Raw genomic sequence first — 25,862 nt, forward strand, 5'->3', positions numbered from 1 at the left:
CACATTTAAATAGAGCCAGAAGACCTGGGTTACTTCACTTCTGGCCTCAGGTCAGTGAAACATTTTTCCTTCCCGGTCAGAGTTTTCAGATGGAAAGATAGAGCCACTAGAGCATATCTAAACCCTGCCTTATTAACTCATCTGGTCTGGAAACCAAATGTCAGCTCCTCACTGCTCATCTCAACAGATGAGAGTCCCGCCCAGCACTCCAGTACTGTGAGGATGCTGACCATGAAAACCATGGAGTAAGGCCAGTGTATCTGGAGCTCTGAGCAGTCTGTCTCCTTTCTGGAGTGAAGCTCCTACCTTTGACCACTCTGATGCTTCCCAGATGGACAGGCAGTCCCGTCCCTCACAGCTCTGCACCGTGGCAGGTTTGTTGCCCAGGCAGTAGAGATCCCTGGTGTTGACGTAGGTGCCGTTCTGCAGCTGATAAACACAAGTGACCTCCCGGTGCTGCACACCCTTCTCACAAGTGGCAGAGCAGGGACTCCAGTGGCCAGTCACCCACCTGGGAAGGAGCCAGAGGATAAATGTTAGCAAACTGTTGGAATGAAACATCATGCTTCACTTAAAACCAGTGGGAAATGGGCAGCTCTTCCTGGATTTGGGGGTGCTTTGATGGCCCTGTGCTGTTGTCACCCCGAGCTCACTGATCCCCTCTGGGAGCTGAAGCGTGTAAAGCAGGAGTGTCAGCATGCAAGTGAATATTCCCTCCTGACTCCACACCAGGCAAAACCCCAAACTCTGCATCACTTCCATTCTCTGCAGTGGGGCTGTTTTTTTCCCTCAGATAAAGACAGACTTGTCTGCAGACTGTTCTGCAAGACCAGTCCTTGCAAGTGCTGGAAGCACCACAGCAGGGCTACAAGGCAGTGAATAAAGTGTCTGAGAAGGATCTGAAGGAGGAGGGATGGAGGGAAGGACATTTTTTTCTAAAAGAAAAGCAGCATCAATCTTTAGCTTCCTGCAATCTGTCAGTGAGGAGCATGTTCTCTGTAATTACAGGCATTCCTGGATGGAGTGAGGGGCTGGAGCAATAACTGTGCAGCCACAGAGCACCAGAAGGCTCTCATGCCTTTCTCACCAGGCAATTGACCTTCTAGCCTGTTTCAGGACTGTCATCCAGATTAGTATCCTTACACCATGAATCTTTCACCTGTCACCCAACCCCAGGCTGTCTATTATGGTAAGTGGCCCAAACAAGACTTCCCCAAAGTAGGTTTGCTCAGAAATACTATTTTATTCTGCTGGAGGCTCCTGTAGTCTAGGTAGAGCAACTTATTCACCGCATTTCTTTTGAAGCTGTTGAGTGTTACTTCTCTGAAATGAATTAAACAACTGTTCTCCATCTTCCCATTCCTGAAGAGGGGAAAATCAGTCCAGCACCGTTTGTAGAAACATCTTCACCTGCTGCAATTGTCATGAATTAATTTGTAAATGCCATAACTGGTGTGACAGCACTGATGACTGTGCTTACAGTGAAGGCAGAAGCCATTTGGTTTGAGCAGGACTGGCCACCTGTCCTTTGTGGAACAAGGCCCTGCTCAAATGTTCCTGTGCATTAAAGCAGTTGACTGACACATCAGTGAATTTCTGCTGGCTAAAACAGCTGGTGAGACACCAAACCTGTTTCTCCAGACTGCAGTTTTGGTGCATCTCTGCAGCCCAGGGCTTGGTATTTCTCTCATGGAATGGGAAAATGTCAGCTGGGAAATTGAACACTAGGGCTGAAAGACTGACAAAAATAGTCCTGTAGTGCAGAAATCAGTGCTCATGAAAATGAATAGCCAGGCTCCCTTGGAATCAACAGGGCTCTGCCCTCCTGGAGCAAACATGAGGGAATTATCCACCTGGGGGAAGGAACCTCTTGACAAAGGCCCACAGGGGACAAAATGGCTGTGCTTTATGAGCTGAATGTGAGTCTCAAGGCTGGGAAAGGGCTCTGTCCAGGCTCCACTCAGTTAATAGTCACTTCAGCACTGTGCTCTCACTCTGATCTACAGCTACTGGCAAAAGAAAAAGAGAAAGAGGCTGAAAGCAAAGGAGAAAGATAAAAATACATTCTTGGCAGAGGCTGGCTGTGAGCTTGCATTTAGGATGGGCAGCACACAGCATGCCAACTATTTCCAAGATGCCTTAAGAAGAAAGGTTTAGGCTTTCCTTTTAGGAAGAAAAATTCCTTTCTAATTTTTTTGTTTGTTGGTCTTGTGGAGGGAAGAAATCACCTGGTTTCTACCCTGTTTGCTGGTCTCTAGTCAGTACCAGCACAGACGTGACAGAATGTAACTAGAAAATTAGCACAGAAAAAACAAGCATTATCATCGTGAGAAGAATGATTGCATAGAGAACGAGGTGAAACCCAGGGCACACAAAAGATGTGTCTGTGGTGAAAACAAGCTCCATCTTTTTCCTTGGAGAGGTCAGCTTCAGCCACCATCCACTACATCCACTCCTGATCCCAACCCTGTGGTTACAAATCAGGTGGGGCAATGGTGGAAGGGATCTCTGAAACCTCACAGCCCACTCAGCCCTGCCTGTGACAGTCAAAATACTTAGAAATTAAAGGCTGTTTTAAAGTGGTAGGTTTACTTCCACATCCAGGAGACAAGTGACATTAAATGTCTTAATAATACCAACATGTAAAGTAGGTTATATTCAAAAGCACCAAGGGGCTGATCACTTTGACCACTCACCTTCATCTTCTCAGTGAAACCTATGCTTGGATCAATGGCTTGTAAAGACAATCTGGCAAACAAGTAAAAGTGAGTCCTACATACAGTCCTGGCAGTGCCCTGAACCCCTCCAGTTCCCCCAAATTCTCCTTCACAGGCAGCTGAAAAGATTGTATTAGCACCTACTACTCACAGGAACACTGCAACTGTATTTCAACAATGTTCACAACCAACGTGGAAAGACAAGGGATTTATGAATAAAGTGATTAAAGATGAAAACTCCTGCCAGTTTAAAATTTTTGGAAGGATTTTGCAGCAAGATATTAGAGAATTACTATCTGCAAGTAATATGCAGGCAGGGGAGAAAAAATGTGACGTGCAAATAGTATCCCACTATGGAAACTATTAAATTGCCCCACAGGTAGATTTTTGTCTCTACACTGTCATTACACCTTCTGAACACACCTGAGTGTTTAACAACAAGACCTACTTAGAGGGTGATTTTCTTTAAAAAAGGGTAGGTATTTTTCTTATGACATTGTCAAAAATAACTCCAGTGTTCTAACTCCAAACCCCAGGCAGGCTCTGTATGATTAACTAAGCCAATTAACTGCTGTACACTAAGCCCTGTGTATATCATATAAAGCATTTGGCTCCCAGTTACACTTTAAGCCTGTAAACTGATCTTAGGGATTGCTTGACACCAGAGCTCTTTGCAGTTTGGTCTTTCCCTCCCAGGTTATAACCTATCTTCTGTGGGACCATGGGAATGCTCCAGCTGGGGTCCCAGGAGAGCCTCTCAGTTTGCCAACAAGCGCTGATTTACGTGACACAACCACAGGGATGGCTTCATCCCCGGTATTATTTTTTGTAATCTTACCTCTACAGAAGATTCAAGAGCTAAGTGATCCCTGCTGGTGGTTAGATACAGGAAGAAAGTGATGAGCTTTTAAGCAGAGATTTTATCCCAGTCAGTGGCTGTCTTTCTAGCTAAAATATGCCCAGAAGGGTGTGATTTTCAAAAGCTTCATAAGCTGGGATGGGCAGGACGTGCAATCTGAGAGGGCTCCTCTAAATCTTTGTCTTCTGAGCCTTCCTCAACCTCTGACCTCTCAGTATCTCTTCTGAGGAATTGGGAGTTCTTCTTCTAATCTGCTTTGGCAACACTCATCTGGCAGGCCCCTGGAGCAAATTTGAAATATCTTTTGGAGATTCAGTTCATCATTTGATCTTTCTATGGTCTGGATTAGTCATTAACCTTGAATTATCTACTCTACCTACTTGCCTAAGACTCCCACATTTTCTAAGAAAAAAAAAAAAGGCCGGCAGCACAATGTACATAATCCCAGGGGAGATGAATGTCTGCAAATGAGGGCTTGTAGCTAAAGATTTGGGAAAAAAATGCTACGAAGATAAAATGGATCAAGGCTGAAGGATGGGGGTGAGGGAGTGCAACCAAAAGACATGAGGTCACTTTTCAGAGATTTGCAGCTTCTTATAACATAGTCATTACATCTTCTAATGTAGGTAAGTATTGCAGCCCATTGAATTTCCCCTGGGTGTTTCTGCCCCGAGCCCTGCAGAAGAACAGTGTGTTCTCCTCCACTAGCAACACATCCATGCCATGTTCACACATCCCCTCACCACCTACAGGGTACTTCTGTTGCCTCCCCAAAGCTACAGTGACATTTATTTCCCTGCTTTCACAGTAATAGCTTGGATATGACCAAAGACACGTTTGCAATAACACTTTTTTTTGGTTATTAAACCTGTTTTTTTTAGAGCTGGCTTTTACCTACAACCAGTTTAGAGCCTGTACTACTGCTGAGAAAAGCATCAGAGGAAACTTCCTACAAAACACGTCTGAAAAAGTCCTGTGACAGAAACATATCTAAAGCCCTGTAATCTGAGGGTTCTATTTCTAATAGATTTTATTGAAAATCTTTTGGTTTAATGCACAGGTGAGGATAACTCCATGCCCACTTAGCACTGGCTGTCTTTAGCACCAGTTTGTGATGCAAAATCATGTCAAAATCACTCTTAGTTTTCGGAGGCACCTGGATGAAACTGTGGCTCTACTGATTTAGGCAAAACTCAGACCAACTTTCAGCAGGGCTGGGCTTTAACAAAGGATAATTTTAGCAAGGAGAATTGGAAAAGATTTCTGAGAATCAGTCATGTGGAACTGACAGATATACTTTGCTTACAGCTGACAAACCAAGCTCATGCTCGACTGTGTAGAGGAAAAGTCTCTTCACAAACGGAATTGTGTTTTCCATGAAGCACACACACACACTGCTATTGGATTGTCCTCTCCTCACACACTCCTGAAGCTCTCCCCCACCTCTCTGCTGCACTGGGCTCAAAACAGTCAGGTGAATCTTGTCTTTTGGGAACAGGTTCTGCCACACCCAGTCACTAGAAGGCTTTTTTTTTTTTTTTGGAGGAAAGTACAAGGAATCTAGTAGAATAATACAGCTGCTGATGTCGAAAGTAGGACTCCAAGACTAACATTCCAGTCTGATTGCCTTTATAAACAGTGCTCAGTAATTTTCCAGTACAGTAGTCATTCTGCTAACAGACTTGCCAACTTTCACTCACACAGGTTTCTTTTTTTCTGTAGTGATTATCATTTTGACAGCTTTTTTTCCCCCCACCAGTAAGATCAGCCATGGAACAATGTTTTATAATTTACATACACCTTGGGAAGTTCTTTTCTTAAATGGAAGCCACTGAATTCCCTCTCCTCCTCCCTGAGATGAGCAGATCTCTGTTTTGCAGGGTGTGGGGTTGGTGTGAGGAGGTGTCCTACTGGCTGGCACCAAGGGACAGAATTTCAGCACTCTCAGAGCTCCTCTGCAGTGAGTTTCCCCTACCCACCTCCATGGCAGGGGTAACTTTAATGGGGCAACCGGTTTCCAGCTCCATTCCCTGCCTTTCCAAGAAGGCAGTGCCTTCTTCTCAGCTCCCACCACACCATGCAAACTGTGAAGACCATTACAGCAGGCAGCAGGAGGAGTGGATTTCACAATTAAATATTTTGCTAGATTATCCTGCTAATCCTTTTCTGTGGGTTAGAACTGCACTTGGCCCGAAGAGCCTCAGAACAAAGCAGCACAGATCATGTAACATTTTAAAACAAGGCAATGGTCAACCACAAGGATGGTGAGTCAAACATTGCACTGGGAAAGAACGTGATGGGAGCCAGCCCGGGTGCTCACACCAAAGCTAAGGGACCTGTCTCATGACTCCATGTGGCAAATAAGGCAAAATTAACTCCTGCCCTAGCCAGTCATCTTGGATTAATCGATATAAATGCATTTAGCGTTGATGATGTAAATGCATTGATGTAAATGCATTTAGCAGTAGCCAATAAGCACTTTCCATTCTACCCTGTCTGCTCCCCAGCCTCCTCTGCCAGAATTGCTCCACTGAGTTGCTGGATTTATTGAAAGATACAAACAAACAGTCTTTCAGTGGCTAATTGATGAGCTGCCTACAACCTGGAGCACAGGACTTTTTGTGTCCTTTTGGTGGATGGGGATCACCATCAACTGAGCTGGGCCCCAGATGTGTCCACAGCAGGACATCAGCCACCCCTCACAAAGGAGCCCAGGAGTGTTTCAGGTTTTCTGGTCTGCAGAATTTTGGCTTTTGCTGCTGCAAGGCCCACGGGAGCCCTGCTGCAGGCAGTGCCCCTGAGGAGCTGCCACCAGAGCGCAGCATTCCCTGCTCCAGCCGGTCCAGCACAGTCCTGGCAAATTCATTAAGCTCAAGCTGATTCTGGAGATCCCAACTCCAGCTTTGGGAAGTACTTCAAAATGAGCTCTTACGTGGTGCCTCCTTGGATCAGAGGGTGCTAACATTACATTTGATGCCAGATTTCCAGGCTAAAATGAAACCCTCTCCACGGCTGTTCCTTCTTTTCTTTTTTTTTCCTTTTTCGTGTAACCAAATCCAATGCACATCAAAGATGTTTCTCAGCACAAGGCACAGACAAGGATTTGAACCTGTTGGCATTAAACCTTATGGATGATAAACATTTGTAGAGATTCCAGAGGAGCCTGATGCATTAATGAAAGGACTGACCCATTTGGAGCCATTCAATGTCCAGCTCAGCCACTTCAGTTAACAAACACCCACATCCCTCCAGTTTAGTGCAATTTCTATACAGCCCTGTGAGTAATTTGCTGACTAATTCTCATAGTATCCCATCATATTTTTCCCCTGAAATTCTACTATTTGCAAGATTACCACCTCATAAAATAAATCTGAAATTGTTCTGCTCCCCATCTACCTGTGATGAGAACGCACAGAAATGGGGTGCAAATAGCCCAGAATCAGAGAGACAGACTGATTTCTGTATTATTCTGATTTCTGTATTCCCTGGCTGTTAAACAGAGCCCTGTCACAGGGATATGGTGGAGTCTAGAGGGACGTTCAGTCAGCAGGGTCACATGGATACACACCCTGAGCTTAAATCAGACCAGAAATCAAAGCAATGGGCACTATCAACCATCACACACTGAGGCACCATTATTTTGGCACTCCCAGCCTTTGGACACGTTTCTGAGGCGCTGAGCTGACTGGGGCCTTGGCTGACTCTTAGAACTGGCTTCATTTTTCCCCAGTGGGCACTGTTGTGGTGTGCGAGCCCTTGGAGAGCCTGGTGTTGGATTCCAGCCCAAGGATGGAAAAGCGAAAGGGGAAGAGAAGAAAGAAAGAAGGAAGTGATCCATGTAACCACAGAGCTGACCTCAGCAGCGTGCCAGCTTTTAGAGCTGATTTGGAGGGCAACAATAATCAAGGGCACAGCGCTAAAAGGATGCAAGATGGGCTTCCTCCAGGCAAAACGCATTGGCTGCATTTCTCTGACTAAAATAACCGGTTTTCCAGACAAAGGAAATGTGGTAGATTTGATCTGTTTGGTGAAGAACTCCTTTTGCTGCATGGGAAATGCTTACTAGTGACACGCTGGGAAACATAGATAGAACCGTGTAATTCATACACAGAGGTGAGAGCTGGCCTCCCATCTACCTTTAGTGCTGCAAAGGAGTATCAGGTATGAAAGGAATTTAGATCATTTACTAGGGGGCTTCCTGAAAGGTCTGTCTTGCATTTGATCTAATTTAGTATGCTCATTAATGACCTTGGCACGAAAAGAAGAAAACTGCTGAAAAATTGAGGAAAATGCTGACAACACAAAGCCTAGAAGCAGTGTCAATGCCTCGGAGGATTAGGATGTCATACAGGAAGAACTGAATAACCTTGAGTACTGCAATAACAAAGCTAGGATGGAAATAAACAGCACATAGTGCAAGGCTGAGGGCTCAGGGACCAAAAACAAGCATTTCAGTGTTAAAGTAGGGTTCATACAATGAAATAAATGAGGAGGAAAACATCTCAAATGACTGTAAGCCACAAATATGATGCAGCCATGAAAAAAGCAGTAAGAAGTTAAAGTAATGGATTTAGCCCAGAAAAATGATGGAAGGAGGAGATACAATGGTTTGTTGTATCCTGTGGCAAACAGCCCAAGGCAGAGAGGAAGGGAGGGAAAATACTGTGTAAGAAAAGCAACAGAGCTGATGCACAAGAAAGGACTGAAAAATGACAACGAGTAACTTAGGCTGGAAAAAAAAGATTCTGTCCCACATGAACAGCAAGGTCACAGGAGAGCCTTCTAGTGAGGGAAGGAGCCTGTGGAAAAAGCTCAGCTTACAGAAAGGAGTCTAAGATACGCTGCTGGTGGTAGCAGAAAACTAACCCTTGGGCTCAGGAGATATTTCCAAGTCCTAAACAGTGAAACTAAGGGCTCAGGGTCTCCTGTGGTTTTCTGTAGATGCAGTCAGGGATTTCTGGCATTTATGCTGTTCAGCATCCATGTAAGAACACCAAATACTCAGCAGGCCCCTGAAAGGACTCAACCTCTCCTAAAATCTCTTACAGCAAAGAGGAGAAAAATTACCAGCGTTTGCACACAGTCCACGACAAGTCCAACAGTTGGGGAATTTAATGTGGTTTTGGTGCTTTTCCTGCGTTGGAGGGGAGCAGTTTCATAGCCACAGACCCAACCATGCATGTAGAAGTGTGTGGCCACTGGCCGAGCTGTGTTTTCAGTGAAAACAGCTGATGTGATCTGTGATTTCTGAGTGTGGTGCCAGCCCCAGGGCTGCCTCTGCCGCTGTATTTGGGTTGGTGCTCGGCGTGCTGGAAGCGACCCATCCGCGCCGCATGCAGGAATCCAGATTCCATCTGGTTACAGCGGGGTTTTGTAAAAAATATCCAAAGAGCTAGGCAAAGGATTAGAATAAAGAGGTGCTAATAGGGTGCAGTTGGGACAGGAAAGGAAGCTGTAAAGAATTTAATGGAAAAAGAGGGTCAAGGAACATAAAAAACAAAATAGGAAGAAAAAGAGGCATTTTTTTAAAAGGTGAAAGAGTAACAATAATAAAGAATGAAAGATTCTTTTATTTTTGCCAGTTTCAACAAAACCCTCAAGAAAATTCTCTTCTCTGACGTTTAATTTTAAAACATGTCAGTGTATCCAATCAAGTTTTAAATCCTGCTTTGTTTTTCTCAGATGCTGGGTTGCAGTTGGAGAATTCCAATCTTCTCCTTGGCCTCATGAACGTACTGTCCCCTGCCCTACATTATTTGGCTCTCCTGAGAGGTGGCTGAAGTTCAAAGGGATATATAATTTACAAAGCACTTTGGGATCGTGCTGGAAGAAAGACACTGTTATTAATAACATACCCTTTTTTCCTCCTGATCACTTTATAAATGTGGGTAACTATTTTTTTTTTATTACAATCTCAACAGCAACAGCCTCTTCCTCCACTTAAAGAATATGATCTCACCCCATCCCAAAGACTTTGTAATCTAGTTTATACACGGATTGAGAGAGGAAACAAAGGGACAGTGTGGGATAGTGAATTAACGTCACACAGCCCATCCAAAAGTGAAACAGAGACTGAGTGTCCTCTGACCCAATCTTGTACTGGCCAAAAGACCCCTCTCTAGAGATAAATACTCTGAAAGGTGATTCTCCTAAATTTTGAGTCAAAGTGCAAATGCAATTCAAAATGCACAAAACAGAGTAGGTTTACTAGAGAAAGGAGAGCATTGTTCCTTCTTCTGAACTCAGGTGAAGGGCTTAGGTCTGAGTGGAAACGGGAAAGGACCTTTTTGTAACAAGATGCTACAATAATTTTACTTGAAACCCTAAAACAAATTCAGGGCTCATAAAAAAAGCATTGACATGGTGAAAGAGAATGGTTTCTTTAAGATGTTCTTGGTCAGAGAATATGCTAAGCATGCATTTCTAATGTCTGGGTGGGCAAACGCAAGTGGAAATTTAAATTCTACAGAGGCACAGAGAATGTGCTTCTGAAAATGTTTCCAGTTAAAAGCATGTTAAGTGTGAAAGTGTAGTCTACACGGAGGGAGTGAGGGAGTGTGGTCTATCAGATCATCAGCAACGATTCTGTGGCCTTTCCAGGTTCTAAGCACATTCAATGTCTGCTGTCAGTTGCTCTGAAAAAAATGGGCCAAAGAGAGTGTCCCTGTGCCAGAGCTCACTGCAGCTGGGCAGAACTGTGCTAAGCTGAGCCCAAAACCTGCCTGGTGACTCCACACAGAAGAAGTGAGATCTTGGAATAACATTAAGGGCTGGACCCAATTTCCCAAAGGAACACAGGCTGGATACAGGAGGAGAGCAATCCCTTCTCAGGAGGTTTTGTGTGATCTAACCTCACCCACTGCCCTGGACAGGCAGCAAGGCCATGGTGGGAGGGCACCAAAGAGAATTCCCAGGGGCTCAGGGTCATGGAGATCCCTCAGAGCACACTGTGGGTCTCAGGGCTGTGACAGACCTCATGGCCAGCACCTCCCATCCTTGCTGGTACAGGCAGAAGTTGCTCACATCTTCCAGAACTTTTAAAGTTGCTTTTCTTCATCTCTACCACCTGGAACCCCTGCTATACCTGCCTGGGCTCACTCCAGTCTACTCCCAACAGCTTTCCAAAAGGTCTGGGAGAAATACTTCATGCCAGGGCAGCAACACAAGCAGATGCTTCTTGTTTCTTTCTGAGAGGGTGACATGACAGAAATCCCAGCCTCACTGGATTTCCTCATGGAAATGACAGTTGTTTCCTGGAAGCCACTGGGATTTTGGCTCTCCTTACACACCAGGGTATCTTATTTTCCCTTTCAGTACTGCAAGTCGTACAGCCACAATACTGTACAGCAGCAATAACAGGCGGTGCAGACAGAAACTGAAACCTGAACCAGCCTTCTTGATGGATGAGCTGACACTGCATTTCCCTGCTCCAGGGCACTTTAATCAGAGTGCAGGTCTAATTAGAAGGAAGTGTGCTGTTTGTTGTTTCCCCCATTGTTTCTCCCAGCAGCATTGGCTTTGTAGGTGCATTTCCCTGGCTTGTCTGATTATTCAAGATGCAGGAGCCAGCAGGTTGGTTTGAAGATGCATTTTTAGGTGTTGCTCAGCTTTATCTGAAATTGATTTTATCACAGAATATTCAGAGTTGGAAGGACCTTTGAGTCCACCTCTGAAGTGAATGGCCCATACATGGATCAAACCCCTGACCTCGGTGTTATTCTAACTACTATGAAAACTGGAGTTTCTACACTACTCTACAATGCTAAACATCACTGCAGAACAAGAGAGAGCTTTTTTGTTAGCAGACAAACTGAACAAATTAATTTACCTTCCTGTCTTTTGTCATTTTGGCCAGAAATGTCTTCCTTTAATATAACACAGATCAAAATTAAGTCAGCTAAAAGTGCTTGCCAAATTTAAAAAAAAAAAAGAAAGATATTTTTATTATTTTTAGAGATCTCTAATAACTTATGAGGAGAAAAGCACCCTTACTGAGGAAAGCATCTAAAATGTGTTTTATCATAATCTAATTTCTTGACATCAGGGTTTTTGTAATACTGTTTGACAGTTAATCAGACCCCATTCTGTGCTGATTCAAAAAAAGAAAGGTTAGATATGCAGTCACTGTACTCTTGTCTAGCTTTATACTGTAAGTTGTTCTGTCTCCCAGGAGGCAACCAAGCGGAAAAGAAAACCATCCCCAAACAATGCATGAAGGCAGCCTGCATGGAATCTGGCCTTACTGACCACAAATTAAATGGGTTTTGTCTGAGGTAATGAAAATCTGACCTGCTCAACAAAAGGAAATGAATATTACAGCTGCTTACTGTGGCTAACAATGTGTCCCAATACTTTGAGCCATTTTCACTGTGTTCACCAGAAGGAGGCTTTGGAAAGGGGAAGTTTCTGAAGGAAAAGGATATTGTTTTTTAGTGTTTTTGAACTCCTTACCGTGACTGGCAGGGGTGTGTGTTACATTTCCTGACCTGGGGCTCGGGGCGGGTCACTCGCTGGCAGTCACTGTCATTCACCAGAGTCATGGTCTTGTTAATGATCCGAGTGCAGGACACGATGGTTCTCCTCTCACCTGAAAGCCAAATCAAAAAGAACTCTGAACAAAACCACATCCACTCATCAACCAAGACTCAAAAGCTTGGAGCTCCCTGCTCCCTCTACCAGATGTACTCTACCACCTCTGCAAGAAATCTTCTTCTCCACTTCTGCCTGACCGTTGTACTGGCATGTTTTGGGTCGCTTTTTGTCAGAAAAGCTACAAATCTTTCCCCAATAATTATGCAATTGACTGTTTCACAGAGGCAGTAAGCTGGGCTTTCTCCTTCTAGTGTTTAACGTGGAAACGAGCTTTAAAACAATTTGTTTTCATTTCTGGTTCCTCCTCCACAGGTAACTGTGCCCTGTCATCACCTCGGGCAGATGTGCTGAAGTCACACGACCTCCCAGCCCCTTGGTAATGTCACTGATAATGACAGGACAGCTGCCTCCTGCTGCTCCCCAGGCAGGAAATCAGGATGAAAAGGAGTGACCGAGGTTCAAGAGTCATTAACTTGGCTTGTTTGTATCTCACAAAGCGAAAATAAAGCCACCAAAATAAATTATTTCTCATCTTCTGCTCCTCCAGATCTACTGCTTTAAAATCCCTGCAGCAGGAGGCGTCTCAGGAGGAGCCTGCATTTCTCACATAATTGTGCATCAGGAGTTTCATCCAGTGTGGACCTCAGGGTGAGTGGCATCAGGAAAGCTGTGCCACAGGGAGCATGACAGTGACCAGACGTGACAAGGAAAGTGCCATTCCTGCGCTGTATGACTTTGCCTTACTGCTAATTATTCTGGTTTCTAAGGTTCACTTTCTAACCCTGAGTCTGCATCAGATCGAGTTTATTCACCATCTGCAGCTGATAATAAAAAATAACTCAGGTTCTGTTAATAAAAAATATGCAAACATCTGTATGGAAAGGAGAAAGGCCCTTCTCATCTTGGGTAAGTTGCAAAAGCATTGGACAACTAAAATAAAAGACCAATTATCAAGCTACTACTGGTGGAAGCCATGCTGGCAGATACTGATTTGATTCAGATTTGTAGCAGGCTTACAACAAAAATCAGAGGAGCCACAAATAAATCTCCTTTTCACTTATGTGAGGTTTTAATGGTTTAAAAAATTTTTATTTTAACGCACAAGTAAAAGTGTCTATTTTAAAGTGAGTCCTATTTACAGAAAAAAAATCAGTAATTTCAGTGCACTGAGGGCAGTGAGCCTGCAAATGTGAAGATGAGCTCTTTCCTTCTGTCATGTCACACCATAAATAACTGATTCTGCTGGTGAAGACAGATTGCCCAGAATGCTTGGAAACGATCTCTTTTCCTCAGGGAACAACCTTCTTCCAGCACTGAAAATGCAATGGACAGTGTCTGACAAACCAGTCTCTGGTTTCACAGCAACAACTCCCCCTCAGGGCTCCAGCGGATGTGTCTGGGCACATCCAGGGATCCTCTGGGAAGGGAGCTTTGCCATGTGCTCCTGGACTCCCAGCACGTCCACCCGGCACGGGAGCATCTGATGCAAATCTGCGGGAGCTGTGACAGCAGCACTGCCCCGCTCCATCCCTGGGGAGGGAAGTGCCTTTCCCTGAGCGTGCCCGGACACCTGCGGAGGCGCTGCTCCAGGAATGTGCCGGGGCTGGAGGCAGGGGCTGCACACAGCGCCCGGAGCCATCCGTGCTGCAGCAATCCAGGTGCAGCTCCAGCCCGCGGTGACAGAGCAGTGTCCCTGCCAAAAGGCTGCCTGGGAATGAACTGTGGGGACGGGGATCAGAGCTGGGAGAGCCGCTGAGAACGAGCTTTCATTGAATTCGTTATGGCCAAGTCCATTTGCATGGCCAATTTCCACCTCTCCTGTGGCTGGAGCCTGCGAACACCACCCAGGGATTCCCACCAAGTGTCCCCACCTCCTCCACACTGCACACTGCATCCTTCCCATCCGCTGTGTGTCCAGATGTACAAGGAATCCTGCTGCTTTTCTGGCTCGCTTCTGTTTTCAGCAGTATAGTTTACAGGGATGGTGTATTCATAATGAATTCCATAATTCTGGTCATGGAATAACAGCACCTGGTTCGGCAGGAAAAGAGAGGCTGTTGCAACACACTGTGCTGGGAGAGCCAACAGGCTGTGAGATAGCACTGCTGGAAATGCTGGCTCAGGAAAAAAAATCCTGAAATATAAATACTTTGTGAAAGGCGACCAAATCTTTATCTTAAAAACTTAAATTACAACAGTACTGGTAAAAAAGGGCAACTCCAGGAGCAAGAACTGCTTATGACTTGTAGATATTTAAAGCAGTCACAGGGATGTCTAAACCTGGAATTCCAGGCATAATTTACAGCCTCACATGTGATCAGCAGGACAGTGGCTATCCAGAGAAAAAGATGACAGGAAGCATTAAATCAGCACTTTTCATACAACAACTATTTTAAAGAGCATCTAGAGTTAAACATCTGAAAGAAGAAGGTGATGCTTCTCAGAGCAAAAACAACTACTGCACAAAAAGTCCCTTGTCTCCTGGTCAATGTGGCACTCAAGGCAAGCATGACTATTCCTGCTGACAAGCTGTAGCAGCAGGGTTTTATGTCTCAGAAAACTCTGGAAGACAAGCAAAAGTTGTATCATACAGCTGTTGGCAACATATATTTTCATCCCTGCACACTGCTAGAGGAAGGTGAAACCTGCTTCCAACGGCAGGCTTTTTCCTGTGGAACCACTTGTGATGTCTTCAGTGTCATTACTACAAAATTCCCCGTCTATTAACAAAGGAACAGAGAAAAATGTTTGTGTTTTCACCATAGGCAGATGAGAGTATTGGTCCTGTTTGGATTTACATGTTGGACTTCATTTGGTTCTCACTTTCCCTGGCTTGAGTCAGAACTGATTGGAAGATATCCATCCCATGGAGGACTGGGTCCATGGAATCTGAGTTACCACAGTACTAACAAATGTCATGGAAATACTACTGTAATGTTCAGGCTGTGCCTTTAAACTTTCTTATACTTATTATCCCATGATCTGAGCAGCATTAGACAGGTGAATTGTGCTGGCTTTTGTCATCTACTGAAATAGGAGCAGTGCCTTATCAAATAATGCATTTTAAGCAGGGCTCTCGTAAGTGGAACAAGCAGCTGCCGTTTGAAAAAAGACAAATTTGCAAATGCTATTTTCTCCCAACAATAATTGTTTCCCCTTCAGATTTGCACAAATCATTCCTACTTAACCAATAATCTCACTAAAGCTGTCAGGAACTTGTTCAACCAAACAAATGTGCTGAAAGAAGGGTTCCTGGCAGCCTGTGCTGTGAACACTGGGGGGGCTCCACAAACTCAGCACCCACAAGCTGCTCTGCACAGGGCAGAACCCGGGGCAGATGAGCCTCTTCCAGAGGATGTGGGCAACAAAGACATGATTTTGCTTCAGCTACAGAGGGAGGCTCACTACCAGGACTGAATACTAGGGTTGAAACCAGCCAGCCATCATTACAGTTTCAAAGATGAATGCTGGTTTCTTAAAATACAATTCAAAAGCCAGGCACTCAGAGGCAGAGAGCTCGAGCCCTGCTCTGGCTTTCTTGAAGTGCAGGGGATACGAATTCCTGTTCCACAGAACTGATCAGCCAGCCTTGTCTAAAGCCCCCTTCTGCTCTGGGAGTGTTTGGTTGTCCTCTGTTGCACAAGGAGGACTAGCACTGGCCTACTTACACAAACATCAGTTTCTCCAAGAAATACACGCACAGCAATGCACTTGGAGAAATGCCTCAAGTATTAAAAACCAGCTCCTAAAAAAAAATCCTTATTATCTCAATATGGGTGCAAGACTAGTGAATCTAAAGGCCCATATGAAACCAATTTCATGCAATTTCGTAGCCATATATAATTGGGGGGTGTGTGTATGTGTGTATAATTGGTTTCAAATGCAGGTCACAATGGATTGACTGAAGCTTCTGGCTCTTTGTCAGTCCAGTGTATTCCACCACTGTTTGAACAACAGTTTTCTATTTAGAGGGAACTGGTAACCATCCTGCCTTTCTTGTGTTGAAAGAATGAAACCTACCACCCTGTATCAGGGAAAAGATTCATATCTGATTTGAAGCAAAGACTTCATGTGTGCTTTGTTTACCACTGGCAGTGATTTAAAACCACATGTTTTTTAATGGTCTGGTAATTTTTACATTCCTCATTTTTAATCATTTCTGTGAAGGAAGGTGAAGAAGGAACATTTCCTCTGCTTATGTCTGCTGAAAGGGCCTGTCTGTATCTGGATGGGACACTCGTGGAGAAGCTCAAAATCACTCCTTTCCTATGTTAGCTACTTACTCCTTAACCAAGGGGAACTGAGCATTTCTTTAAAAGCAAAGCTCTGCTGATGCTGAGGTTCACAAAATGCCAATAACCAGATTTTACTGCAGTGGACCTCAGCCAAGTAATGCCCTGGAAGGTTCCAAGAGCTGCCAAAGGAACCCTGCACAGCATCCTCCCAAACGGTACCTGTGCAACTCCTGTTTCTCTCATGAGGTTGGGAAGACCTTGGCAGTACAAGATACTTTGTCAGAGTCCTGGTTTCAGGAGGGAAGGCTTGTGTTAAGGCCAAAGTCAAGCAGCAGCTGATGTTTCTGATGGTGAAGAAGGTGCCTGTAATACACCCCCTTTGAGTGGGCACACCCTGGGTTACGTGGGTGAGCCAGGAAGGTGCTGGTGTGCCCAACCCTGCACCTCTGACTATTCCAGCTATAACCCCTTTGAATCACTGGTCTGTGAGCCTGTAAACTCACTCATCTGTCTGAGAAAGCAAAGGCAAAAAGTTCTTGTGCAGCAGATTTTGACACCAAGAAGGTACTGACAAAGTGGAGTATTACTGTCAGCTTTTTGTGCATGTGAAAAGTTCAGGCATCTTTGGAGCTTTTCAAACTGGGTCAGGAAGTGTTGCACAATGAACACCAGCAAGCCAAAAAAAATCAGGTGAGGGAAGGGAGAGAATGCTGATTTTTAGCAGTGCTTACAGATAGCTTTCAGAGAACAAACACGGCAAAAAGTCACAAGGAAAAGAAACAGCACAGAAGAAAATGGAATACAATAAAAAAGTTACAGGAAACAATGAAAAAACTAATATACTTTCTTCTATGCAAACCTTGCTACAGAACCTGTAAAGCTTTCTGCAGACTTTTAAACAGGAACAGATTCATGAGACAGGCATTATCACAGCTGTCTCACAGATACAAAGGTAAAGGTTATACCAGCATTAAGGGACTGGCCCATGTGTCACCCCATCACCCACCAGTGACAGCTCTGGGACCACAGCCCTGCTCTTCTCACCCCTGTGGACTTCTCATTCATGTTCAGCCACATGGCTGTTCATAAATACCAAGCTGGGTTAACAGAAGGGCTATGCTGAACATTAGGAAAAAGTGTCAAGAAACACCTTAAATGACATACAATTGAAAAAACAATAGAGAGAAAACAAAGAACATTTCTGTGTGTAATTAAGTAATTTAGATTTAAATTCACATATATCATCTGTGCATGCTAGATCTGTACCTCTTCTGTTAGAGAACAGAGTACTCAAACACAGAATACATTCTGGCATGAGAAGACATTTCAGCAAATATGCTTTTACGTGTGTGATCAAGTATGTCCAAGAAATAAGAAAGGTCCTTGGGAACCTACATCCTCTAGAATAGACCTGTCTGTGACACATTACAGGGATATCCTGCACTGGAAATGAGCTGAATGGGACACTGCCTGCTCTCCCAGAATGGAGCATCACTCTTTGAGTGGGGACCTGGGCTTCTCCAGACCCTGCAATGCTGCAAAAGAACACCGTGGTGAGGAAGCAAACAATCAAAATTTAACTTTCAGCTAGGATATAAATCCTTTCTGTTGCATCACTTAAGAAACACAAACAAAGGATATAAAGTTACCATCAAGTGCAGTGGTATTTTAGTTGGTCCTTTGGCAGAGATTTTCTCCCACAGCCCCCTTCGCACGTACCGGACAGTGGTGCCTGCGATCTGAAACTCACCAGGAAGCTCAATTTTCCAGTCGCTGTTAATGGATCTCTTACTGGAATCTTTTAAAGCTGGAATGAATCAAACACCACGGAATGAAATGCAAGCAAATCTGTAATTACAATACAGACTACTGAGCCTTTGTCTCAAGCCACCTCAAGCACAAGATGCAGAAACCTTGTAATGGATGTGAGTTTAAAAGAATAAAACCTCCCACTTTTAGATGGCTCATTGTAATGTTTCTAACTAGGATATATTCTGTACTTCAGCTGATGAAAGTATTTTGAAGAATTAACATAAAATTCACCATTTCTATTATTCAATGATTCAGAGATCATTCATCTATAAACTCTCCTTTTAAATGCAACAACTCCACAATTCAGTTTCCAAGCAGAATTTTCTTTCAGTTTCTGGATTTTGAGACCACATTTTCCTAAAGTCTCCTTGAGAAAAAGATCAATCAAATCTTTGTTGATACACATGTGAAGATTTGAGAGTACAAAATACAACTGATGCTGTTTTGTGTGTGCTCCATAACCAAACATTGAAGGAATTAACATTCAGCTGTCACAGCTGTAAAGAGAAGTCAAGTCATAAACCAGGGGCAGGTCAGTGGTCAAAATGTGAACTTGGACACCCTCTTTTCAGAGTCCAAATGCTGGACACAAATGCATAAGGTCAGGTCCTATAGGGTCACACCCATCCTGTGCCTCTGTGCCTCAGTAAGATCAGCATGGAAAGCTCAACTGCAGAAGGAAGATGAATATTGAGAAGAAAAGATACTTGGAGTTGTATGTCCTTTCTTCCAGTCTAACTATTGCATCAGGATCACTGATGTCCTTCAACCACTCAAAGACAACTCCAGCCATAAGGGCATCACATTACTGTTGACTCATCAGTGGAAGCTGATTTAGGGATTGATGTGTTTTCTGTGTTACAACGGAAGCAGAGTTATCCAGATGTTGGTGTGATGCACTGAGGGAAGAGAAAATTGGCAGACCCTGCTGCAGCGGAAAGTGCCAGGCCCCTTTGTGGAGATCCACTGACCATGATCAAATCCGCCCTGACAGCAGACAGACAGAATATCCCACGTGTTACTGGGCTTCCTTAGTTCAAGGTTAACTGTGTCTTTTGGCTAAGCCTTTAACAAGATGTTTTTTTAACCTCTTGCATCTCATGCCTATTTTATTCTCTTCCAGTAATAAACACAACTTCACCCTCACTTAAGTGAGTGTGCTGGAAGAAGGTTAGAGAAGCTGTTTAAAGCCTTTGGAAGTCAAGAGGAAATCTCCTGTTGTCATCCCTTTGGATCAAGCCTCTATAGCCAGCAAACCCTCCTGGGTGTGCTTAGGATATATATAGAAAATTTGTAATGTCTGAACTCTGGGGAAATCCGGACCAAGTGTAGGTCACAATGTTCTCTGCATCTGCCTGTGCCTTTTTGAGGACCTGTACACTGGGAATCCCTGGAAAAGGTGGAGATCTGTCCTGCTGCACACAACCTTCCTGACAGCTCTCAGAGTCCCATCAGAGGCTACAAAATCAGGGTGAAGGGGAACTGAAGTGGGAGAATATTTTTTTCTGAGGAATGTTTCCTCTGGCACACAGCCCAGGGGTACCATGGTGCCCTGGCATTTGCATGCTGCAGCAATGTGTCTCTCCCTTCGGCTCACTTCTCTTTCTGCTTTGTTCCTCAGTCTACAAAGTAGCTTCTGCAAGCTCCAGACACAATTCTGAAGCAGGACTGCTTTCCTCTGCCAAGGCCTAGTGGCTTCCAGGCAGATCAAAGCAGCCACCACGCTGCTTGGCATGGCCCTGAGGAGCCATGGACATGACTAATCAAAGCTGTGGATGAGATAAAACTATCTCCAAGCACCATGGCTGACTAGGAAAGATATCCCAGCACGTGCTCAAAACTGTCTAAGAGGTTGAGTGACTTAAGTCATGCTTTGGTTCCAGCTCATCATCAAAGGGAGATAATTTGCTGATGAAAACCAACGTTTCATCTTTGTGAACCTCTTTTCTGGGCAGGGTTTGATTCTGATTTCTGCAGGCACTGGTCCCTTATGGCTGAGGAGATGGAGAGTTTGGAAACACACCTGTTCTCAAAGGTGCTCCTTGAGGATTGCAGGAATTGCACTGGAGACTCAGCAGAGCATTTGGGCCAAAGAGTTTTCACTGCTGTTTGCCTCCATTGCCCCATCAGCAAGATCACTGCTGCAGCTACAAAACCTTCCATATCTCAGACACAGGGAACTCCAATGGCTTTTGTCACACTCAACCATTGGCTGGCTCTGCCCAGCCCCAGAGGTGACAGAATTAAACTCAAACTTGTACAGTAGAAGAGCACAGGAGGAATAGGAACCCCAGCAACAACCTGTAACTTCTGTTTTTCTTGTTGGCTGGAAGGCAGGAACTGGACAATCAACTTCTAAACCTGGCATCTAGTCAGATCTTTATTTCCACCTCGGGTCCCTCCTTGCTTCCCAGCCTGTGGACACAAACTGCCCAGGCATTTCCTGTTCAAGGTGGTTTTTAAGTGTTACAGCCAGCCAAGGCAGCCAGCGTGGGTTGCCTGTAGGTGGAGGGAAATTCTTCAGGCACTGCTCCCAGCACATGGAATAATGATTCCAAATTATGCTGGGCTTCTTTCCAAAATGTTGTACCTGGTTCTGAGCAGAAATAGGACCTGATTTGACTCAGCTTTGTCAGCGCTATTGAAACAGAAAATCCTTCCACACTTGGACTTGAATTTAAGAGTGATTGGGTTTTTTTTTTCTTTGTCATCTTTATTGTCCTACTGGAACCCCCCTGCTGCTTTTCTTCATCTCAGTTCAGCAAGACATTGGGTATCTTTTCTTTGTGTTGAGTGTTCCTTGAAAGAGAAAACCCTGGAAAGCTTAGAGAGGTTCTCCTGGCTCCTGACCATGAATCAAAGAGCTGAAAGCACTCAAAGCTTTAAAAGAGCCAGATTTTTATCTATCTTTATGTGATGCAAACAGGGCCAACTCCAGCTCTCAAAAATACACAATATTAATCTTCACCACCCAGTGGGGAACCATCTGCTTCGGTCAAGGTTATGTTGTCCCAAGGAAGGGCAGTCTCTAGCACCACGTAAGACTCTCAGTGCTCTGCTATCTGCCAAAGCCCAAATACCCTGTGCAAACCCCACCAAGACAAACAAAAAGGCTGGTTTCCAGAAGGCAGAGCACTTGCAAAACCCAAAGAAACACTGGCTCCCATTGTTCCACCAGGCTTTGCTATGTCAAACATCTCACGTGTAGGCGGGATCCTCTGGCAGGCTGGCTGAAGCATTATGGAATAGAAGCAGTGGTGATATTCCTTCCTACCAAGAAGTGGCACAAATGCCAATGGTTTTGATCAAAGGGCAGCTGAATTACATAATTTGCCCTCCTTTTTTCCCCTGAATCTGGAGTGAAAGAGAACAAAAGCACCTTTCCCAGTGATAGTGCCAACTGTGGCAACATCTCAAGACAGAAAACCAATAGCACTAGACCTGAAATCCTCACACAACCGCTATGCAAACGTTTTCAGCAGCATCCAGTGCTGGATATTAACATCTCCTTTTGGCTGGAGATGAGGAATTATAAGCAAAAAGATCTGGAAATCAGAAACCAAGGTCTGAGCTTTGCTCTGACTCCCAGCATAGCCATGAGCAGCTGCAACACCTCAGTCTTCTCCTCCACAAAACAGTGTGTCACAAGCTCTACAATCCTCTCAGAGTTCCTTCCTCTCCGGAAGCAATTCCACGGCCATGCAGCTCTGACTGTGCCAGACTTTTCACGTGTCAGGGGTTTTTTGGATCTTGGGTAATTTTCCTTGAAGCCTCTGCTCTGCCACAGGCTTCTGTGTAAATTCAGGGCCATGGGGCATTAACATTTCTGTGACCTGGACTCCCTAGAAGTAGATGGTGATAAAACCCTGTATCTATTGCACAGTAATGACAGAGAAGGAAATGCCCCAAACACTGGAGAGAAGAGGCAGAAGACCAGACTGACAGATCCTCAGTGTAACCGACTGGCTGCACTTTAAAGTGCCATTCTGATCTTTAATTTATGCAATGAGTAACTGAACAACAAATTCATTGAGAGACTCTGCTCTACAACAACCTCACATACAAATCTTACCCATTAGCCATGCCTGAACCCTTTTTTCCTAATAGGAAAAAAAAAGAGAAGATGCCTGTTGCCCTCTAAAGGAATGCAGAAGTAGAAATGACAAAAGGATTAAACAAATTTTTTTGCCTGATAAAATAGAGGCAAGTGGACTAGAGGCTGCAGCTAAGCCCATCTCAGAATGCAGGATCAGGTCTTGGGTACAGCACCAGAAATAATGTGCTGCTGTAAGAAATGGCAGCAGGTTACTGAGGGATATCAGCTGCCCTGTCCTACCTCTGCTTCAGACTGAGCTGGGCGCCTTCCTATCAGTACCTCTGCCATTCCCTTCTCCAAACACACTGTTCTCCTCCCCACTCCCTCCTGAAGTGCTGTGTGCTCCTGGCAGCTCTGTGCGAGCCACTGCCAAGTTCTGCTCAGGAACTCTTCTGTCTGTATATAAAAGTACTCTCTGGTCCTTCCAGGTTGCACAGGGCCTGTAAGTGTCACATACTACCACATCAAAAACATCATGACCCCAAGCCACAAAAGCAGAGATTGCAGCAAGACTCAATTCGCCAGCCCCTTCCTGGCAGGAACAAACCTTACAGGCCACTTAGAGCAGTGATTTCTTTTCATTTTGAAAAGAAAACAGAGCTGAATTTTCATCAAAACATTTTTTCTTTTGTCTTTTTACCCAGAAAGCTGTGAGCAGGTTTATCCTCAACCACTCTGATCCGCCGGGCACCCGCAGGGATCACAGCAGCTTCGATGTAACCTAGAGCAACAAAAAAGGGGTGAATTAAGACAGGGCAGGATCAGCCATCCCATATCTCCCCTGAAAAACTCAACTCCAGGCTGGGGATTGAGTGAGAAACACTCCAGATGAGATCCCTGTGCTGGCACCCAGTTCTCACTGCTGTGACAGGCGTGGTCATGAGTAACATTTCAGCAGAAATGCATATGTGCTGCTCAGCTCTGACTTCAGGCTTGTTAATTAGCTCTTATTAGATCTGCACCCTTCAAATCACTCTGGTTTTCCTGCAGTACTGACAGGGATGCACGAGGACATTGCAAAGTGTGACTGTCAGGAGCAACACTGCACAGAACAAACATTTGAAATGATGTTTCCAACGGATGCTCCTGCTTTGTGCTCCCTGTTGAGGCTGTGGTGTCAGAAAGGACTCACTTCCACAAAACTTTTTGATGATGCTAAAATTGAACAGAGGGAATTAGCGGGACAAATGAGGGGAAAAGCTTGTTTTCACTTACATTTCAGCCCTGTACAAAAATTCTGGAGGAGATAATGATCTCCTTGCACTGGGCTGCAGAGAATCCAACAGCTCAGATTTAATGCAATAACAGAGCTGGAAGTTTCTCCAGGACTGACCACTGGTCACCTCTAAAGAATTTTTCAAAGACCAATTTTGACTCACAGAATACAGTAAGAATAAGCAGGAGCTATAGGAAATGTAGCCTAGTTTCCCCCACTACGGAGACATGTGGAGTTACAGACTTGCTCCATGGGGTGGAAGCGATGCCTTTAAATAATAAAGCAGAGGAACACCAGGGCCCATTTCAAAGAGCCAGGCAGAGTTTTTCCACTGGCTTCACTGGACTTTGAATCAGGCCTCTGTAGATGACACTAATCTCATCACAACTATGACCTGATTCCTTCTAATTGGCCACCCAGTTTACTTTGCAGTGTGTCACTTGGCACCTTTTTGGGGTTATTGCTGTCCTCTTTCTTTTAGATGCTAAGAAGCTTATCCTGTATGTTCCCTCATCTACTTTTCTTGCTTTAAAGTGCTCTGTGAAGCTGCTCTGTATCAGTGATGCCTGTATGGGAATTGTGGGCTGCCTGGAGCAATGGGTTGGAGAAGTGCTGGCACAGGGAGCAATGATTCCTTTAGCACCTAGCAGTGTTCAGGGAGCTATTTTAGGGATTAAAGTGCAGCTGAACAGCCCTGCTTTTGCTGTGCTGATACAGGGGGGACTCAAAGGAGTATGGTGACAGCCTCTTGCACCTCAGGACTAAGTGATTCTCCTGCAACGGTGACATGGATTGAGACAGATTTGGGGTCTCAGATGGTGGATTCATTTCCTGAATATTCATTTCATGAGTAAGGCTTGAGCTCTTGGGTTTCATCAGGTGCAGAGGGTGAGTGTCTGACTTGGGCCAGACAGGCTCCCTCCTTCCCTGATTTGTTGTATCTGAATGACACTTTCATCTGACCCTTCAGCTCAGTTCTCTTTGCACTTGTTCCTCCTCACTTATTTCTCCCTTACTCAGGATATCTCAGAAATGGTCACTCCTCCCTAGCAGGAAAACCAGAGAGACGGGCAGCAGAGCTCAAACCTTGTCTGTGCACCGAAGCCAGAGCAGAGGCTCTCCCAGCTGCTGTTCCAGCCTGGGTTTCACCAGGAAAAATCATTACTTCCAGGGTCAATTTTTTAAAGGCAATACTGAAATCTGTTATGAAATCAGAGCAAACAGATGCTGGGCTTTATCTTAAGACATTGCCAGGAGTTGGTTTTTCATCAACTGAGATATCAAATCAGTCAATACAGAGTGTTTCAGATATCCCCACCGCACCCCATGCAGCTGCATATAAATCCAACCAACAACTACTCAAGACAAGAACACACAGCAAAAGTGTGACCAGTGACAGTCTGTCACAAGGAAACAGCTCCTGAGACCCTCCTGAACACCCCTGTTAGGAAGCCAGTCTGGAACATGCCCAAGTTTCAGGTAATTTAATGTACCTACTAGGGGACTACTTATTTATTTTTTTAAGCAGATACAAATGTCTAGAGCTAAATCACACAGGGGTTGGAGACAAAGTTACTCTGAATTTAGTGGACAGCAGTTACTAAGTTCAGTGAACTCTGGATCTGTCCCCTGACCCAGCAGCAGCCAGGAGTGTGTCACACTGCTTTAGGGTGAGCAAACTCTGGAGCTGTGCTGGAGGCTCAGCTCAAGCCATAAATACACTCATTTCATCACTGTGCCATGAGAGCAATATCACGTGGAAAAGTGATTTTTATGTTACTTTTTACAATAGTAAATAGTGAAGTATGAGCTATTAATAGAGTATTAGTTCTGGAGACTGTTTGGTTTGGTCTCACACCAGATTTTTTCTCCTTGTGTAATTTCTAATCCTGATTGATGGCTTTAGGGGGTTGCACTCACAGCTCCTGAATATGAAGAAACACATTGTGTTAACTCCCTGTGCCACAAACCTGACTGCTGACCTTCAGTCTCCTGTTAGAGAACTGCCAAATGCTTTGCAGGGGTTTGGATCTGACCTGTCCTCTCAGAGGTGAAGCCGAACCCTTGGGCATGTCCCACCAGGAGCATCTGGACACTCTCATTTGTTATCTCCAGCAATGTTGGGTGAGTTGGTGGTCGAATTCTGCTGCAAACAGACTGGATATCACCCATGCAGATTTGCCACAGGTACAAACTTGGACTGTCTCCACCACTCCACTCTGGTCCTCAGAGTTGGTGGGAGGCTTCTGGTCACAGATTCCTGATCTTTGAGATAACTGCACCAGGAAACACCTCCAGTGTTTTCCAGGCACATTTTATTAAGCAAACTGTAACT

The 25,862-nt window shown here is 44.7% G+C and overlaps 1 protein-coding gene across 1 annotated transcript in view; it reads right to left on the reverse strand.

The window, feature by feature from the left end:
• Positions 1-25,862, reverse strand: part of ADAMTS17 (ADAM metallopeptidase with thrombospondin type 1 motif 17) — a 151,343-nt gene that overhangs the window by 18,851 nt on the left and 106,630 nt on the right. The window contains exons 17-21 of the mRNA XM_066196414.1: positions 22,952-23,032; positions 18,053-18,210; positions 14,040-14,199; positions 12,028-12,163; positions 307-511 (exon numbers count right to left, since the gene is read on the reverse strand). Of these exons, the coding sequence (XP_066052511.1) occupies positions 307-511; positions 12,028-12,163; positions 14,040-14,199; positions 18,053-18,210; positions 22,952-23,032 (740 nt within the window). The remainder of the gene's footprint in view (positions 1-306; positions 512-12,027; positions 12,164-14,039; positions 14,200-18,052; positions 18,211-22,951; positions 23,033-25,862) is intronic.

The sequence above is a fragment of the Chamaea fasciata genome, unplaced genomic scaffold (assembly GCF_029207755.1).
Source record: "Chamaea fasciata isolate MVZ Bird 193981 ecotype frontalis unplaced genomic scaffold, bChaFas1.0.hap1 SCAF_14, whole genome shotgun sequence".
NCBI classification, from domain to species: Eukaryota; Metazoa; Chordata; class Aves; order Passeriformes; family Sylviidae; genus Chamaea; species Chamaea fasciata.